At 43.3% G+C, this 18,371-nt stretch overlaps 3 protein-coding genes across 7 annotated transcripts in view; 2 read left to right on the forward strand and 1 right to left on the reverse strand.

Moving 5' to 3' along the window:
• Positions 1-245: 245 nt before the first annotated feature.
• ppp1r13l (protein phosphatase 1, regulatory subunit 13 like) lies at positions 246-14,510 on the reverse strand. 3 transcript variants are annotated; one of them, XM_079271910.1, is made up of 13 exons: positions 14,319-14,510; positions 7,938-8,000; positions 7,722-7,837; positions 6,693-7,311; positions 5,953-5,985; positions 5,520-5,605; positions 4,695-5,067; positions 4,140-4,585; positions 3,840-3,977; positions 2,830-2,963; positions 2,264-2,430; positions 1,464-1,657; positions 246-1,364 (listed from the first exon to the last, which is right to left on the reverse strand). In XM_079271910.1, exons 2-13 carry the CDS (start codon positions 7,972-7,974, stop codon positions 1,329-1,331), a joined length of 2,379 nt encoding a protein of 792 aa, XP_079128036.1. In that variant the 5' UTR covers positions 7,975-8,000; positions 14,319-14,510; the 3' UTR covers positions 246-1,328. The 3 variants fall into 3 exon arrangements, with proteins under 3 accessions (XP_079128036.1, XP_079128034.1, XP_079128035.1); XM_079271908.1 differs by having other exon boundaries at positions 5,890-5,985; XM_079271909.1 differs by lacking the exon at positions 14,319-14,510 and adding an exon at positions 13,921-13,988 and having other exon boundaries at positions 5,890-5,985.
• A 1,028-nt stretch (positions 14,511-15,538) lies between these two features.
• On the forward strand, positions 15,539-17,705 carry opa3 (outer mitochondrial membrane lipid metabolism regulator OPA3). Its single transcript, XM_079272237.1, has 2 exons — positions 15,539-15,689; positions 16,747-17,705. The coding sequence occupies exons 1-2, from the start codon at positions 15,548-15,550 to the stop codon at positions 17,073-17,075; spliced, it is 471 nt and encodes a 156-aa protein (XP_079128363.1). The 5' UTR covers positions 15,539-15,547; the 3' UTR covers positions 17,076-17,705.
• Positions 17,706-18,338: 633 nt separating this feature from the next.
• Positions 18,339-18,371, forward strand: part of hnrnpul1 (heterogeneous nuclear ribonucleoprotein U-like 1) — an 11,835-nt gene continuing 11,802 nt past the window's right edge. For all 3 annotated transcript variants that reach the window (XM_079272055.1, XM_079272056.1, XM_079272057.1), the window contains exon 1: positions 18,339-18,371. This exon is cut by the window's right edge and continues 33 nt beyond it. The gene's annotated coding sequence lies outside the window, so the exon portion shown is untranslated.

Raw genomic sequence — 18,371 nt, forward strand, 5'->3', positions numbered from 1 at the left:
AAAGTATTAACGAGGTTTACTGTAACGCACAAGATAGGGGACTGATGCTGCACAAAACAGCCTCAGTAAATGGTTCTTTACTACATATTCGTTTTTATTCGCTGGTCGCGTTGACAATGTGAATAGGTTGAGTTGATATTTGATTATACAGTGTCATCTGCTGGTCAGTAAGGGACATTTCACATTTCTCGTTTTAAGCCACAAACACACGACAGTAACAGACGATTTCACTGGAAACCAAAAACTTGTGACTCATGTATTTATTGAGTGTTTAAACATTTGGTCACTGTGTGTCCCTTGAGAGGGGTTACAGGTTAAGTGCACAGCAGTCCCTATCAACAAAACTGAAAACTGATAAAAAAAACTAAAAACAAATGCATCACCAAACATTCACTGTGAATACGAACACACCCACACAAAAAAAGAGACCACTTTCTCTTCCAGACAGGCCAATTCATGAAGGCAGCATGACGGACCTACATTGTGTGTACGGACTAGAGCCAAGCAGAAACATGCCAGATGCAGTTAAGTTCCTGCTGTGCCTGATTTTAAAAAACAAGTAAAGTCTGCAGCCACATCGGTAGAAAAACGCTTAAACATCACTCTTCAAAAATAATATTTAGTAAAATCACGAGTGTGGTTTTTATTCGGATCCCTCGGATAAAACTATTTGCAAAAACAGTGATATGTACATCGAGTAAACTTTAGAAATATGACGAAAGAATGAACGCTTCCTTGGTGTAGCGGCACACTACTCTGCTTCAGTAACGAGTAGGTTTGACTTTGCTCTGATCGGAGCAGCCCTTTTTCTAAATTGAGCAATCACGGGCCGTATTGGTTGACAGCACACAGCTACATTGGCCTCAACGCACTGAACAACCAACAGCCACAGTTTGCATTCTGATTACCAACCAGCCAACGAGTCACAGATGTCAGCGCCTGACTGGAACACAGCAGGTAATATGAACCTTTTGTAACCTTTGGATAGACCTCCACAGCTGGACAGAAGAGGTTTAGTTCAGTCCAGAGATGCAACTTTACTATCATATATATATATATATATGTAGATATATATATATCCCGCAGCAGAGCCACTACAAACGATGTCTTCTAGAAAGATGTATCATTGTCAGTGTGGCGAAAAATGAAGAGAGACTTCTTCTTCAACTCTCCGTGACTGACAGATCAAAACCATTTCTCATGCTCTGCAGCAACACAGGCTTTTCATAATCACACAGACACATTCCTGTCAAACAACAGTGTGAAGCTGTAGAGCTTAGTGTTGGACACAGTCCTCTGCACCACTCTGACCATCAGCAAGAGACCACTTAGCAGAGAGACTTTGCTCGAACCTTTGGGAAAAGCTGTAAAAAAAAACAAAAAACATTTCTGCATTATGGTGAGGCAGTCAGGAGGTGAGGGCAAAATTGTTCAACCCTTCCATTTAGAGATTGGTATCTTACCCCAAAGTAGTTGTTTGGAACAAAGCCCTCCCTGCCACAGAGCGAGGCCCACCACCAATCCGACCCCTCGGGTTTCTGCAGGATGGTGACCATGTCTCCCTCTTTGAAGCTAAGCTCATCGGCTGCCTGAGCCGGGTAGCTCCACAGAGCGTACAGCACCCCGCTGTTCTCCGTCCCCATAGCTGCCTCCACACCTGGATGTATATGTATGCATGTTTAAAACTTTCTGCACCTATATATCAGTCCATAATACTGAATATGGACGAAATCATAGCTTTATTTTGAACCCCTGGAATCTGTATTTTATCTGCGTTGCTGCTTAATTTTCTTACATAAAAAAAAAAACATACAGCACATGAAAACTTTTAGCGTCATGTGTTCTATACAGAATTTCAAAGGCTCTTCCGGCCTGCCAAATATGCAAATTTAGTATGGAATGGAAATTTATGAGGATACCAACATATTAGCCCAAAAATCCCATATGATTTAAAGTTTTCCATCACAGTGTGTGCTTGTGTAAGACAACAGAAACATATCTGCTCCCTTTAAGTTAGCTTGAATGAGAATATTGGCTAAGAGCCATAAATGTAAACTGATGGGTATTTTAGCTGCAGCTATATCATGTTTAATGGTGTGAACGACTGACGGGAGACTGAACTGAAACCGTCACATTAGACAAGTGGTAAAAAGAGCAAAGATCAGAGCCCCAGTAACTGTCAAATGGTGTCTATTCTATGATTTGTTTGACTTTAAGCCTTTAATATAGCGTGTGTGTAGATATGTAGGTGTAATAACCTCACCCTTCAAGAAGTTCTCACACTCCTCAAACCCCACAGCGTAAGGATCGCACTTCTGGGAGGCGGTGGCGCCGTCGCTCTCCGTCATGGCCATGACAGCGGCTCCATTCCTCACCAAAAACTCACACAGTGGACGGTCGTTACAAGAAGCGGAGCAGTGCAGCGGAGTCCTGCGGCCCAAAGAACTGGCGGTTAACGCGTGTGGGAGCACAAGACAGCTGCGCTGAAAATGTCCCATTACTGCGAGACACAGTACTACAATACTGGCAGCAAAAGCCTCACGTTGGCAAAATCTAAACTGAACATGCAACCTTTAATGTGCTGACTTACACGGATCCATCACAGGAGAGAGGCAGTGCTGGAGAAGTATATCACACTGTCATAACACTACAAGTCCTGCAGTCTAACCCGTACTTCAGTAAAAGTATGCAAAATGTACTGAACATATAAAAAAAGCACTTGTTGTGCAGTACCTCGAATTTGAAGTACAAATACTTATGTAAATGTACTTCGTTACATTCTACCACTGGAGAGAAGATACGGGTGGCAAAGAAGGAGCAGATGTTTACCAGCCGTGGCTGTCTGGCGAGCTGACATTGGCTCCAATGCGAACCAGGAAATCCACCACGTTGTAGTGGCCGCCGCAGATGCCGTTGTGAAGGGCAGTGATGCCCTCATCATTGGGTTGGCTAGGGTCGTTCATCTGCGGAAGACATTTTACATGCAGCTAAACTGTAATCAAGTACCTTACAAGAGTTTCTGCTCTCAGACAGTCTCAAACTGCTACATGTTAAGAACGTGTTGTTGATGTTGAATGAATATGCGTCTCTGTCTCGCTACTTCATCCTCCTTCCAGAACTACTGCCGGGATCACCTTGAGACAGCTCTTAACCCCGCAAACTTCTAAAATGTAGTTGGAAGCTGTTGTGCAAGCACCAGCAACTTCCAGACAAATGTATTCCTATGTGAAAAAGCAGCAGCAGGGATGTGCTGAATGCCGGCTCAGCAGTTAAATATCACATCTTTTTGTGCTTCTTTTAAGTGTAAATCCAGACCAGGAGCAGACTTTGGCACTACACTTTACCGTCTTAGTGCAGACCAAGTGTTTACCCGATAGATCTTTTCTCTTTTATGGAGGCTGGCAAGCTAAAAATAAGTAGTCCTTCAACAATGTGTTGTTTTTGTAAGAAAAGTGGTAACTATTGGAAACATTGTAACCAACTGCATTATTGCCTTTATTTTAATAATTGAATTAAACTTTTTCTTAAAAATTTCTATTCTCAACAGATTATGTTTTTTATGGCTAGTTGATAGTTTTTACGTTTGGCATTTTTTGGCAAATTCCTGTGAATTATTATCACTCTACAGTTTTTTATGGTTTTGCTTTAAATCAAAGCTTCATGTTCACTCAAATATGTATAACATCTGTAAGTAATTATTGGTGCAATGGGTTTCGTATCTCAGGCGTGATTACTATGACTGTGAGTAGCAGCAGCTGCAGAATAGTAGTCGTGTGGCTGCAGTAAAGCAGTCGTTCCAGTAACAGTATACAATGAGGTATATTAGTACACACACACACCTCCTGCACGGCCTTCTGCACGATGTCCAGTTCCCCGACCAGCGCTCCGTCCAGCAGCAGGACGAGCGGGCTGAGTCGAGCTCGCCTCCCAGAACTTTTGTGATCCCGCTTGGACCGCCGCAGGATGGAATGGTAGTTCTGAAGAGACAAACAGGATACCAGCTTGCATAAAGTGAAACAAGTACAAAACAAAATGTACAGTACCTTTACATAGCGTTGAATGCCTTTTTTTTTTTTTTTACAATTAGACAATCTCTGCTTTTCTATTACATCATGGGTTGGTCTAAACCCATTTCTTACTCTGAAATCAGGCTGCATTGTGGGTGCAGGTAGAGGAGCAGGAGGTGGAGCAGCTTCCTCTCCGTCTGAGGAGCTGCTTGTCTCGCTACCTCGCTCCCCCCTCTGGCGCCGGCCCTTCCTGTGAAAGAGCTTGTCGATGAGATGCTTGTACTGGTTGGGCTGGTAGTGGGAGGCCCTCTTCTGGGGCTGGGACTGGTCCACGGAGCCCCGTCTCTTCAGGGCCCGCGGGATTTCTGCCCTCATGCGGAGCACCTCCTCCAGGTCAGGAATCTCGTGTCTCTGGGCCTCGGGGGCCACCACTGGCTGTAGCCTGGTGGGGCTGAGGGGCCGGGGAGCTCGGGGCTTGCCCTCCCTTCTGCCCTCTGCATTTCTCTCCGAGATCACGGGCATGTTATGAACAAAGTCCAGCCGCTCCAACTCTGCGTCGATATCCCCCGAGTTCAGCGCTGCAAAGACAAACACCAAACCACATTCGTCAAGCAAAGTCAGTCGAACGAAGATCCTGTGAACACAGAGGCCGTCAGAGTGTGTGTGCAGATGTCGAATGTGTTATACCGTCACTGTATACGGCTGGCTGTCTCAGCTCAGGAGGGTGTTGCAGTGGCTGGGGCACATGTGGGTGGAAGAAATCCTTCGGGAAGGGTGCAGGTGGTTGGTACGGTGCCATGTCGCATTCCCCTCCCAGGACTCTGGGGTGGGGGGTTGACATTGCTCTCCAGTGGGGGTTTTGAAGGCGCATAATGACGGAGAGAGGGATGGGCTTGCGCTGGCGGGACTGAGTAGCAGTCGGGGGAATGGAAATGCGGGAGATGATGGGCTGAGGGTGGAAAGGGGAGTGGACTGGGGACGAAACATCTGGAGGCACGGCTGTGCGCGTGTTACGGGGCAGGGAAGTGTGCGAATAGTTGACAGCTGGAGAGCGAGGATCCTGGAAGAGAAAGAGAAGAATGATACATTTCAATCTAATCCCGATGCACTGAATCGGATGACCGTATAATGTGAAGTGTCTGTCATAGCGGCGGAGAATTATAACCTAACTCTGCAGCTTTAAGGAGCTTTGGAGCCTCTTTTAGCCTGTTGTTTTCATTTTCAGACAACTTAACAAGCCAGTATCATGGTGCTGACTGCGCATTGCAACGTTTTCTGTCCCATAGATGCAAAAATGGACTAATGCATCTTTTAAAAAATACTATGATTTGAGGTTTTTGATTGAACGAGGCTTGTGAAACTCCCATCCCCTCCCACTTCAGCCTGTTACTGGCAGTAACTCTCATTTCGTGGATATCTATGGCTTTGCTACATCCGGAGGGAATGGCTAAAGAAAAAAAAAACACTCTCTCACAGTAACTATTCTAAAGCCTCTTTGTTAATACCACCCACCTTTTTGGGGCTTGGGGCCAGAGGAGGGCCATCGAGGTTGGATTCTCTCCAGCTACTTGGCAGAGGCGGTCGCAGCCACTCTGACTCTGTAACAGGAAAGTGTTGAGTTAGAAGACAGACACCACGTACAGTACAGTCCCGGCGCCATTGCTCCTCTGGTATTGTACTCAAATGGTTTGTCCTGGATTTATTAGTAAATAAATAAATAGTCCATATGGAATTCCACACATGGTAAAGATTTTTTTTCTTCACTCAATCAACAATTGCGTGTCATGACATCTCCATTACGTGGCTTTTATCACAACTAAGAGATATGATCATATTGAATGAATTGCCCAGCCCTCGGAGAAAGTAGCAGGAATCAACCAACTGTCATAGGTGTGGTGAGTTTTTTTCTCGTAGGACACGTCCAGATCTGTCTCATTCCACTTGCCAGAGCTCTTTTGCTGCTGCTGCACACCCTCGTCTAGCAGAGAGAGAGAGAGAGAGAGAGAGAGAGAGAACAAACAAAAGAAAGTGTGCCAGAAAGAGGGCGAGATTACAGGAGGAAGCTTCAGCATTGCAGTACTTTAAAGGCCAGTTTGATTTGAAGAATCTCAGAAAGAGCACCGTGACATTAAACACAGAATGATTCAATTATTTTGAGTGGGTTGGCAGTGTATTTTTGCAGCAAAGCTTTATCTAAATGTATAAAAGGGGTTATTGCTCTATTTTTTTGTGGCAAACTGGTAAGACTATCATACTGTGTATTTATGAGGGCCGTTGGAAGCATTTCTTTTGTTCCATCAGCATCCAGAGCTTCACACCCACCTCTAGGACAAACTGTTTGGGGTTCAGTATCATAACAGTGGACTTATTTATGAAGTCATTCTGTCATTTTTAGCATTGCTGACCAGTAACTGCTCATACCAAATCTATAAAACCTGATTCATCACCAGATCAGAAAAGATCAACACATGTTGACTGAGTAGTGCCATTATTATCTGTAAGTTAAAACATCCACCCGAAGACCAGACTGCTCTTGTTTCCAAAAGTATCTCTCCTTCAGTTTCCCACCCTGTATGTACGGTAATGTTACCTCAAAATGGAAACAATGAGAATATAGTTTATCTAATCCCATATCTCTGTTGGGTGTAGTTGCACCAGAACTTCCGTCTAACTGCAGCCACTCACCGGAATTCCTGGAAGCGGCAAAATTTCGAGGCAGCGTGTTGGACATGGGGTAATTGAACGACAAAGGAGAGCGGCGGTTGTCCGGGCGAGGCGACCTGCGGCCCATCGTGCTGCTGTCGTAAGGCCTCAGCTTGTTGGAGGAGGATTGGAGCGAGGCAGACCAAGACGGCAGGTCAGAAGAAACAGCAGCAGCGCTCGGAGAGGGGCTTCTATCGGCGTAACCGGTTGAGCCCTGTGGGCTCCTGTCGTAACTTGAGGGGGAATGGCGGCTCGGAGAGTGAGGCGAATGTTTGCGGCTCGGAGAGTGAGGCGAATGTTTGCGGCTCGGAGAGTGAGGCGAATGTTTGCGGCTCGGCTGGCCGTATGAGTAGCTGTCGGATCCGCCTCGAGGGAGAGGAGAGCGTGATTTCCTCTGGACGTTGGGGGATGAGAGTGGGCTGGTGGCGAAGACAGGGGGGGGTGACGGTGTTTTTTTGTTGCTGGAGAAGACGGAGTCCAAGGAGTGGCACGTTGTTGGGCTTGGGACATGCTTGAAGCTGCCATTACTGCTGGTTCTCGTGTCCCTCGTAGTGGAGGAGGAGATGGACTGGGGCTTCTCTCTGAAGATGGCAGAGCTGGTCTAAAGGGAAAATGTAATTGTTATCAACACATATTATAAGGAAGGACTACTGTGCTGGGTAGCAACATATGCACATTGTTTTATTTTATGTTTAAGATGTAAAAAAAACGTATTTTGTCGTCATTCAACAACTGATTTGACAGTGCGCCAGTGGCCAAGACTCGTGGAATATGTTGTTTTTGAATATCAACAACATTACTATTGTTTCATTTGAAGTAAAATAACAAGGTCTTTAACCTTTACTGGCTAGTGCAGTTGTTCAGCTTAGAATATGGACGGGCAAACCTCAGGAGCACATTCATAAGAAAGAATGCATGCAGAATGGCATGCTGCGACTGGCTACGAGAGGGAGAGAGACTTCAACTCACTGAAGAGGAAACCGGTGCTGCAGATTGTGTGTATGTGCGCACCTGAGAGTTTGTGTTGCTGTTGTCGGACGAGGCCTCCTTCAGCAGGGAGTTGAACTCTCTGGATAACTCATCAGCTGTGGCCAGCGACGCATTCAGGTCGTCATTTATAGTCTGGACTGGACACACACCAGACAAGCAACACGGACGATCAGCATAGCGTGTTACCCCGACGTGCACAGACACACGAAGACAAGTGAAAGGTTTGTGGAAACTCACACAGCATGCTGCTGCCAATGCTCGCTTGGGAACTCATGGCTGCGAGGAAGCAGCGTTGGGCTCCTGAAAACAAGGGAAGCACACCACACCTGTTAGGAGGAAAGTGTCACAACACCTTCAACTGATGTTTTCACAATCTCGTGAGATTGTTTCCCATTTGATGGGGCTCGGCGGGCCCCCCCGTCAAAGAAAAAAAACACAGCAGCTTTGCACGGACAGGCTCTGCTGTCTGCCCTCTAGCTTCCCCATCATGCCATTCGACTGAGCTGTTGACTTTTACCACACACACACACACTTCATGTCCAAACAAGTTAGGTTGGAGACTGCAAATAATACACTTGCAGGCATGCTTGAAACGACGAGTCACGCCAGCAAATGACATCATAGTGAGGCCCTCTCTCGCGGTGTCTGCCCTGCTTTGCTGACTAAACCACATTATATGTGATGCCAGGTGTTCCAGCTTAACGGGACATATGACTGGTCTGTTTGAAAGCCAGTTACAGACAGACAGACAGGTGTAGTGCATTGATCGTCAAGTGGATGACATATTATACAAATACTTCCAGACAGCTGTGTCTGCCAACAGGTCAATTAGTGCAGACTCAGTGCAAAGCTGTTCAAAACAATGCGTTAATGCCTAATACCCCCTTAAAATATATGCACGGCAAATAATTCGTTGTCATTAAACATTCCTGGATTGATTTTCTGCTCATGTGACAACAAGAGCTGTCAAATATTGAGAAAGTAAATACTTTGGGTAGATAAGTTGTCAGCTTCTGTTTGTCTTGCAGTAAGAACAACAAATGTTAGTGAAAGTAAAATGAAAAGAAATGTAATTGACCTTAAAGTAAAGTGCAGTAACTTGATTCATTTTCCCGTGTTGTTATTCCTTAAAGGGAACATATTCGAATAAAATAAGAAAAGCCAACTACCCCATGGCACCTTCTTCATGAATTTAAAACACAAGATAATACAATATCAATGCAACTTTCTCTTTTAGAGAGCCTCAATATTGTGGAGAACATTTCAAAAGTTAACAGTAAGTCCTGAAAGCCTTTATGTACAACAGCCATGTTGTTCTGTTGGACAGTGAATATGTGCATGTTGGGGATAATAAAATGTCTGTGTGTTGAGCCCTCCTGACACACCTGCCCCCCATTTACGAGCCTGCCCTATTTAACTGCTAATGGCCGTGCACGTACGGCCTCACAGGCAGACCGAGAGCGAGGTCAGTCTCTCATAGGCCTGTGAAAACACAAGGAATCCACTGTCACTGATGATTCAAGTGCTCGGCCTGCTGTGTGACCACTCGACATCTCTGTGAGAGCTATTTCGGTACGTTTTCTACTTCAAAAACAACACTGACTTTTAATCTGTAACATACCATCAACGTGTTGAGTGTAATGTTTTTACAGACATCGCTCTGTCAGATATTTGAGTAATTCATTGTTTGCATGTGCCCGCTATCCCTTCACGTGCCTTGTTCTTCAGGTAGTGATACAGAGTAACATCCGTTTGTTGGAGGTTGTACTTTCTCAACTTCCAGACAGTTTTGTAGTTGCTTGAAAAGTATTATTTCCCGGAAACTAAGAGGCAAGTGTCTCTTCCTGCTTCCACTCTTTGTGTTAAATATGTCCCAGATTGTTTGATTTGTATCTGTACATGACAAACAGACTGATTCAAATTGGTATTGATCTTACTTTGGGAAAGACTGCAATAAAAAGTCAAAAGGCAAAAGCATTCCTTTAAGCTTCTTTTTAAAAAATGTTGGCAGAAAGAGAGGGGAGGCACATTTATCTTTGTTGCCGAATACAAAAGGTGCACGTAAAAATGCGTCATGTGAGGTCGTCAAACTGAAGCGTACAGCACAGCCAGATAATAGCTGTTCACATTGTGTGCTATGCTGTACTGGAGACAGGCTGACATTCCTCAGCACTCCTCCCAGTGAGGTCTTCACCTCTCACACACTCTCACACACACACACACACACACACACACAGTCTGGGAGGCGTATCTTTGTGAAGGGCAGCTCACACACAAAGAGATTACACTCTCATTGACTCACAAAGGTCAGGTCGACTGCTCACTGAGCTCTCCCCTTCCTCCCCAGGAATTCATTCACCCCGCCTAGGGGTGACGCAATATACCAGTGATGACGATGGCCGCGGTGTTTTCAAAGAAAGGTTGACATCCTGTTAATAATACACATTTAGTATCGTGAAAGTAAACCAGTGCCTCTTAAATCCTTTCAGATACACAGTTATGGTTACAGACTCTCCACCTTCCTACACTACCATATCAGGGGTGTAGATTCATTTGACTGACAGCATTAAAAATATTATTATTTTTCTAATTTTCCATATCGCAATAACATTGTTATTGTGAATTATTTTGGCCCCGATGAGGAGAGAATCTGACATTGTGACAGCCGTAATCCCACCCTTTTACTGGTTGTGTGATTCTATTGTTACGCTGTCAGGTCACCATCAAAACTATATGTTTACTTTACTTTTAGATTTACTTGGTACATACTTTTGGACCTCTTAATGAATGTGTAATGCTTGCTTTATGTTCATTTTTTCTCATTACTCAAGCCTTATTCCACTGTTAATGTGTCTTAACAAAAGGAAGTAAATAAAAAAATTGTACTTAATGAGAAGAGGTGAAAGAGCATATCATTAAAATGGTATTGCTAACTTATAATGCATTTAAAAAGCTTAATTTACAGGACAAAAGACTGAACCAATGGTACCCAACTTCCCTTCGGACTTTGACCTTCTAATCCTCCCACCATGTTGTGTTCTGTTGTCATTTAGATTGTGGATTTGCTTTTTGTTGTTGACTTATGGTTTTGAGGTTTTATTTTATTATATCGTATCGTATTTCATTTTTATCTTGGCATCTAGTGTTGGTAATTTGCATCTTGTCTTCCTTTGCTGTTCTTATCAGCATATTTCATTACTATGCAAATGAATGTTCATGTAAACTCAACAGCCTTGGCCAGACTTTGTAACATGAAGGCTTCAAGAGGAGAAGCATTTAGTAAACAAATGTTTTTGTAGAAACAGGCAACATTCATGAGGTCATCACATAAGAGTATCAAATGAAGCACAAACACAGTAGAAAGAGGGTGTTTCTCTTGAAGTATTGAAGCACAGAAACATTAATCATCTGAAAATGTGAAGTGGACCGACAGCTTGTGGCCTCTGCAGTGCTGCTATTCCAGGCTTGTGGATCTGCGGCACTTTGGTTGCATTCTTAGGAGAAGTTTCCTGGAAAAACTCAAGTGCACTTTATGTCCAGATCCTTTCCAGTGCTGTGATTACTATGGCTCTATGATTACTGGTTCTACCATTTTAACATACAACGATAAGCTCTCTCGAGTGGTAAAGCCAAGATTAAACCACGAAGGAGGAACAAAACTCCTATCTCAGCATACTAAGCTTTAGACATTTGGGAAATAATTGAACAACTTTGTTAACGAACACTCAAATAAGCGGATGGATCCTGTAGGAAGCAGCAGGGAGACTAAAGCTGTAAAGACAATAATCAGAAGCGTTGCAGAATGCAAGGGTGTGTCTGACCAAGACTACAAGTGGGCCCTCCCTCTTTCCTTTCCTTTTAAGTCCTTAACCAACAATTCCAGACGAAGCATCTAACCCATTTTTCAGTTAATGCTGAACTCCATATTTTCCTTTAGGCATCCATTTGTTTCCTCCCCCTCCTGTTGGTTCCTCCTTCATATCCTTCTGGCTTTGTCTCTGTCCACAGTCCACTCTTGGGAGGGAACTTGGCTGAGACTGACTGATTAAAAAAAATTAATAAAAAATCCTCTGACACAACTAAACGCTTCCCTTTGTGTCTTGATTTTCATGTCTCTTTGCCATGAAGTCCTAAAAGCTAAATCTGGCTCACGCAGACATAAACTAAATGATGTCCCACAGGAGAATAAACCTGCTGATGATGACACTCTCTTGTAGGTTCCTGTGAAAAACACACTTCCTGTGCTTCCCACAAGCTTTCTGAATGGCTCACGCACACCTTGATTTGAAATATCCGGAATATCATCTGTCTGAATTCTCTGGAAGGTATTTTGATGCCAGAGCTTCATGCCAACGTACACTATCTCATGCTATGTGTCACGGGGTGTGGTGGAGGACTCAAATGCAGGCCAGACAGAGTAGCGTGAAGCAGGTATTTAATGAAATGAAATCAACGCAGGAAACTTACAGGACACAACGGGGAATCCACAGACAAGACAAGAGACGAGGGGGAAAATGCAGCAGAATGAGGCAGGGCAGGCAGACGGGAAACCCGGGAATTAGACGAGCCAAACAGGCGGGTAGACATGAAAATGATCTGGCAGTGAGTGTGTGTGTGACTGGGGTTTATATGGTGTCTGCAGTGGAGTGAGCAGGTGAGAGAAAAGAGCTGATGAGATGGGAGTGACTGGCAGGTGCGCTGAATAAACTGATTCAGTGAAAGATGGAAAAAACAGGATAATGGTGGCAGAGCTGTGACACTGTGTGAGCTGTGACACTGTGTGAGCTGTATGAGCTGTTCAATTACATTTGAATTCCATTCATCCAGTCATAAATTGCTCATAGATTAATCGTGTATTCTACTGACAGACTTCGTCAACTGTAAAACTCCACCCAAAGTACTTATTTATATGACATCCGCACCTCTGACCTATTACCGGTAGTCATTGAAATGTTTTCTGCCGACACAAAAACCCTCACAAGCAGCACATTCCTTTCACAGCAGCTTAAATCATTGCCAAAGACCACAGCCTTTTAACAATGCAGATATAATGCTCTTTTCAAACTTCGGATAAGCAATCAGCCTCGGCAAGGTGCATAAGTGTACATTCATGCACGGCCAAAAATATATTTCTGAGGTGATCAAAAGGAATCCCTGAACCTGCCTTCATTCTTCTTTTGCATAATGGCTTCTTGCACGAACCCAGCTCTCCCCTTCACTTCTAGAGCAACGCTGTTCTCAGCATGTGACTCAGGAATCTCTCAGCGCCGCACAACATAACAGACATTTCTCACAAGTTACACTGACCCGTCTAACGCCCGCAGTGTGTCCTGCTCATGCTGAGGTGAAAAGTGCACAGAGCAGGGCCATTACTTACCAAGGAGTGACAAGTAGATCTGCTTTCATGTGTGAGCATGCATGAAGCCGATCACTGAGGACGAAGTTGAATAGCTGGTGACTGTAGCAGTTTTTTTTATAGGCAGTAGGTTATTGCAGACAATGCAGCCCAGCTGGTTTTGGACCCAGAGTGGAGCAAACATGGAGCAAATATTTGAGTTTCTAACCAGCGGTCACAACAAACCACGACACCCAAGTGGTGTAGTGGTTTTGCTTTTGTTCATCAAAGCGACACTTAAAATAATCATAATCTACAACACAATATGGTGATCATCTGTAATTAATATCACATAATGGATCATAAAAACACCATTCAATCTGATAAGATCACTAATAAATCACGAGTAATGAAGTCACAAAATCTCATTCGTGCTGTAGATAGGGTTGAGCGATATGGCCAAAACCTTGTCTCTCGATATCGGTCATTTCATATGTTGATAATGATATATATCACGATATAGCATGTTTTCTGCCCGTCCAATAGATAAATGGTCGATATGAAATGACCCCATGGTGAAGCCTATTTCTGCGTACTCCCGCATGAAGTAAATACTTGACAAATAAAAAACAAATATATTTCCTGCTACACACTGACTTACATGCATGTACACAAGGTAAGCTGATTAAGGCAATAGCTTGATTTGACTGGGATGTTCCTTGAAGCACAATTATTTTCAATTCCGAATCTGAGACATTTGAGTTAGTATGTACTTATTTTTAAAATAAACAACTTATATCGCGATAACTCGATATATGATTTCATCATGACATGATTCCATTGAAAGAGGATATATGATCAGAATGATTTTTTTGCCCATCCTACCTGTAGATAGTAACTCTGGCGGTAGAGTATATGCCTGTCTGTATTGTCTTCTGCTGCTGGCTGCACAGAAGTCTACCAAAGTCCAGCAGCTGGCTACTGCACCGAAGCTTTCCTATGTGGATGCAGACTGGGAGGCACGCCAGGCAGAGATGGCAACATCTGATTTTCATTAGTTTGAGAACAAGCTCCTCCTCGCATCCAAGACCTCTCCCAAAAAAACGAGAAAACTATGGAAAGAACCGTTCAAAGGGGGAGAAAAAAAAGGCGTTTCACGCGACTGCACTTTAGAGGAGCGATACCAAAACTCAAAGAGCTACAATGACGCACGCAACACAGACGCGATCTTTGCCCCCACGCAGATAGGTGCGCAGGACACGCGATTATAAAAACGTCCTTACCTCAAACCAACAGGTCTTTTTTTTCTTCTTCTGCTGGAGAGGAAAGCTGAGCCCTCTTGTCTTCCTGAAGAAGTCGGGTCGCTCAGACTGTGTTGCTCTCTTGCGCCGATTGCTCCAGACATGTAGTCATAGCTGCGTGAGTTACGCAGCGTAACTCACTGAGTTCAGTTATTTTGGCTCAGAGTCCAGCCCCCCTGGCTCTCTCTCCGCCGCTGTAACCTGAGCCAGGTGTTCCCACTGCAGCTGGCCCAGGTGAATGCATGCCACCGCGTCTGGGCTCACTCTTTTCCTAGACGTCTTCTGTAAAGAGCAGGTAGCCTACAAGCTGCATGTTTTACAACAGGCACCTAAAAGCTTTATAACCCCAGGAGTAAATGACCTCCTTTCGTATACAGAAACCTAAGTAGACCAATCCTAAATGTTTTACATGATTGCTTCTAAATTTAGATTTACAAATGGTAAGCTATACATTAGACATGTTGTATGACAAATTACAATGTAAAGGATGTTAGATGTGTATGTGTTAATGATTCTACTACCGTTTTTTGTAGTTTCAGTCGCTCTAGTTTTACCTGAAACCTCTATACATTAATGCCTGCAAGGTGGGACCGTTAAGGGACACTATCAATATGTCATTATTTTCTTAATAATGCTGGTGGCGTTAAAATTGGACAAAGATGAAACATTATTTAATATTTAGCTACAGTATCACCACATCACTGATGATGACCGCTGACAAATGGACCTCTTCCAATGAAACGTCTTAAGTTACCAATCAGTTTTCTAGACATTGCAGAAGTTCACATTATTTTAAGGGAGTCAATTAATAAAGCATTTGCCTCGTCACTTGCACACGTGAGCAGGTGGCCATATGCCAAGGATTAAGGGATGAATAAAGTATTTTTTTAAAGAAAATGAAAAAGTATAAAAGAAAAGTTCAGCAGCAAACAATTAGGCCTACATACAGCTGTATTGTTTACTTATTTGTTTGTGTATACTGCTGCAGTTCATTTATTTATTATTTATCAAAAATACCTTTATTTAATACAATGTACTTTTGTGAATGTGACATTTAACACAGATAATTAAATGATGTATATTACAATAACCTTACTGTTTTTTTTCTGAACCGCAGACGTCATGAACACGTGGGCATGTGTGTCAATCATATAACGTAATCACGTCACCCTACGTGCACCGCCCCACGCTTGTCAAGCGTTTCTGCCAAGATGGTTGTCGGTGCCTTCCCTATCGCCAAGCTCCTCTACCTCGGAGTGAGGCAGATGGGCAAGCCTGTAGCGAACCGAATAAAAGCGGGAGCCCGGAGAAGCGAGTTCTTTAAGACGTACATCTGCCTGCCGCCCGCACAGAGTGAGTAACCGAGCTAACGGCTAGCTATGACCGCTAGATTGCAGTGTCAACCACCCGAGGGATAAGCAATGAGCCGCTGTAACCAATGAGATTGTACTTGTCGAGAGCGCTTCCCCAATCATGTTCATGGGTTTACCTTGTCGACCAATGGCAGCCAGGCAAGGTCTAAGAGGGCGGGTTTTGTGTGTCATTGAACAGGTAGTATGTAGCCTTCCTTTTTTTTCAGCACAGGACAGCAGTCTGAATGACTTCTAACGCACAATATGAAAAGATGTCTGAGCTGCCACTGCGTTCTGTTGTTTAGGCACATTTGTCAGTTTAATTTCACTAAACGCTGCCAAAAATACTTCCTGTGTCTATTAGAAAACGTGTGTCAAAAGCACTGAATAAAGCCTACCTAGCTCTAACTGGTCACCGTTCATTTTCACAACATTTACACTAACGACACAAAAATAGGACACGATGGCACATTAAGAAGAGTTTTATTTGAATCTGTCTTGTTACTACCTTTCACCTTTAACTATATTACAATTTGCTATTTTATACTATACAATATTATGTTGGTGTTACGGATCTTTTGCATCATCAATAACCGTCTCCAATGCTCCTGTGTCCTATTTGTTTTTTCTTATGTTGGTGGAATATACCTCTTACTATTTATTTACTTTCTTGATTTATCTGTATTGCTGTCACAGCAACCGAATTGCCCCGCTGGAGATTAATGCAGCCCTATCCTCTCATCGTTTCTTATCTCATCTTATCTTGTGTTTGTTCGAAGCTGGTGGTGGTTGTTAGGGGCTTGGCCTCAGGTGCAGACCTCAAAATGTTATCTGACTTATTAGAATGAACAACAACAAACTGCTTCAGAGGTTTAGTGTGCTCTAAGCTCACTACCGAGTCAATTCTACGTGGCAAACTGTCTGTCAACACATGCATCTCGCATGTATTTCAAACTGTTCCCTTGGAGATCATCTGAAGCAAAAATGCAAATGTGAGCAACACCCAAAGGTCCACTTGAAAGTCTAACTGGAACTGTGTATGCTCTCTGTCCTCACAGTTTACCACTGGGTTGAGATGAGAACAAAGATGCGGATCATGGGCTTTCGGGGCTCCACCATCAAGCCACTGAATGAGGATGCGGCTGCAGAGCTGGGTGCGGAGTTGCTGGGAGAGGCGATCATCTTCATCATTGGTGGTGGATGTATGCTGCTGGAGTACAGCAGGCAGGCCGCTAACGCTCGCCACAAAGAAGAGGAGCAGAACGAGACCATCATAAGCCTACAGACTCAACTAGGAGAACTAGCACTTACCACAGAGACTCTAGATGCTCAGCTGAGAGAGATGAATAGGCTACTGCTGTCCTATCCTCTTCCCACCAAAAAGTGATGAAATAAGCCCCGTGTGTTGGTCTGAGTGTGAAAGAACAAGAGTGCACACCCATAGTACTGCCATGTGTGCAGCTTGATGATTATGACCCCGCTTCACACACAGCCCATTGGGTGGAACAGGTGCTTGTATAACAAATCAGTGCGCTGGGGATTTGGGTGCTGTCATTAGCTCATGTTTTGAGCAACCAGTTGTTAAGGGGGAGTGCTATGATATTCATAGTGTATTTCTAAGGTTGATTTTGCATGTTCATAATACATTTGATTGTATATAAGGATTTACAATAAAATGCAATGGCACATTGAAGTTAATATATTTTATAACGGCTTGGTGTGCTTGATTGAGGGCCAAACATGGACAACCATAATAACGAACATCAGGTCACATTATTCTTATGTGTCTGCCCCTACAGTTTCATGGACATGTTATGTCATAAGTACACTGTAGATCTCCTTTATGGTTCATGTACATTAAATGTGATGACAACTGTAATAAGGATGGTGTAAAATAAAATTGTATGCTGTCTGTTAATAGAGTTTTTGGCACTTAAAACACATACAATGTACACTGTGAAAAAAATATTCTGTTACAAAGGTCCTGACTTGAAAAAAAAGTACTCCATGCAGAAAAATGTCCAAACCTCAAAATAATAGAAATTAAAAAAGGATGAAACTTTCATCAAAATAGTTGTCCATTCATTTTCTATCAATTCATTATTCAACTAATTGTTTCAGCTGCACATAAGTAAAAAAAATCCGAGTAGTTTTCCTACCACTGCCACAGAGTATACATAGTTCTACTTTATTACAAGTACAAGTCATGCATTCAAAATGTAATTGAACTGAAGTATTGGCATCAGAATATAGGCCTACTTAAAGTACTAAAAGTAATGGTTAACGTTTATTAAAAGTTTGCAGTATAATTATTATGCATTAATGTGCTACTTCCATGTGTAGGCTGAAGTGAAGCGGTAGGTATTTAAAACTACACTTCCCAGAGTTCTTAAAATGTAAATACAACGTCACTTCCCATTTTGGACTGTTCCAAGTGCATGAAGAGCAACGTACACACAAACTAAGCTAATATGACTGTTTCCCTCACATTCGGCGGTACAAATATAACTCATTATTATAAACTAACATGTAATGTTTATCAGACAACACATGCGCCTCGGTGTTTCAATAGTAGTAGTAGAATAAACATGTGAAAATGCGCAGGTCTGGTTCACTTCCGGTTGTAGGTTTCGGTCTGGTTTCCGACCCACAGAGGGCAACAGCGACGCTTTCAATCTTTTAT

The sequence above is a fragment of the Melanostigma gelatinosum genome, assembly GCF_949748355.1.
Source record: "Melanostigma gelatinosum genome assembly, chromosome: 7".
NCBI lineage: Eukaryota > Metazoa > Chordata > Actinopteri > Perciformes > Zoarcidae > Melanostigma > Melanostigma gelatinosum.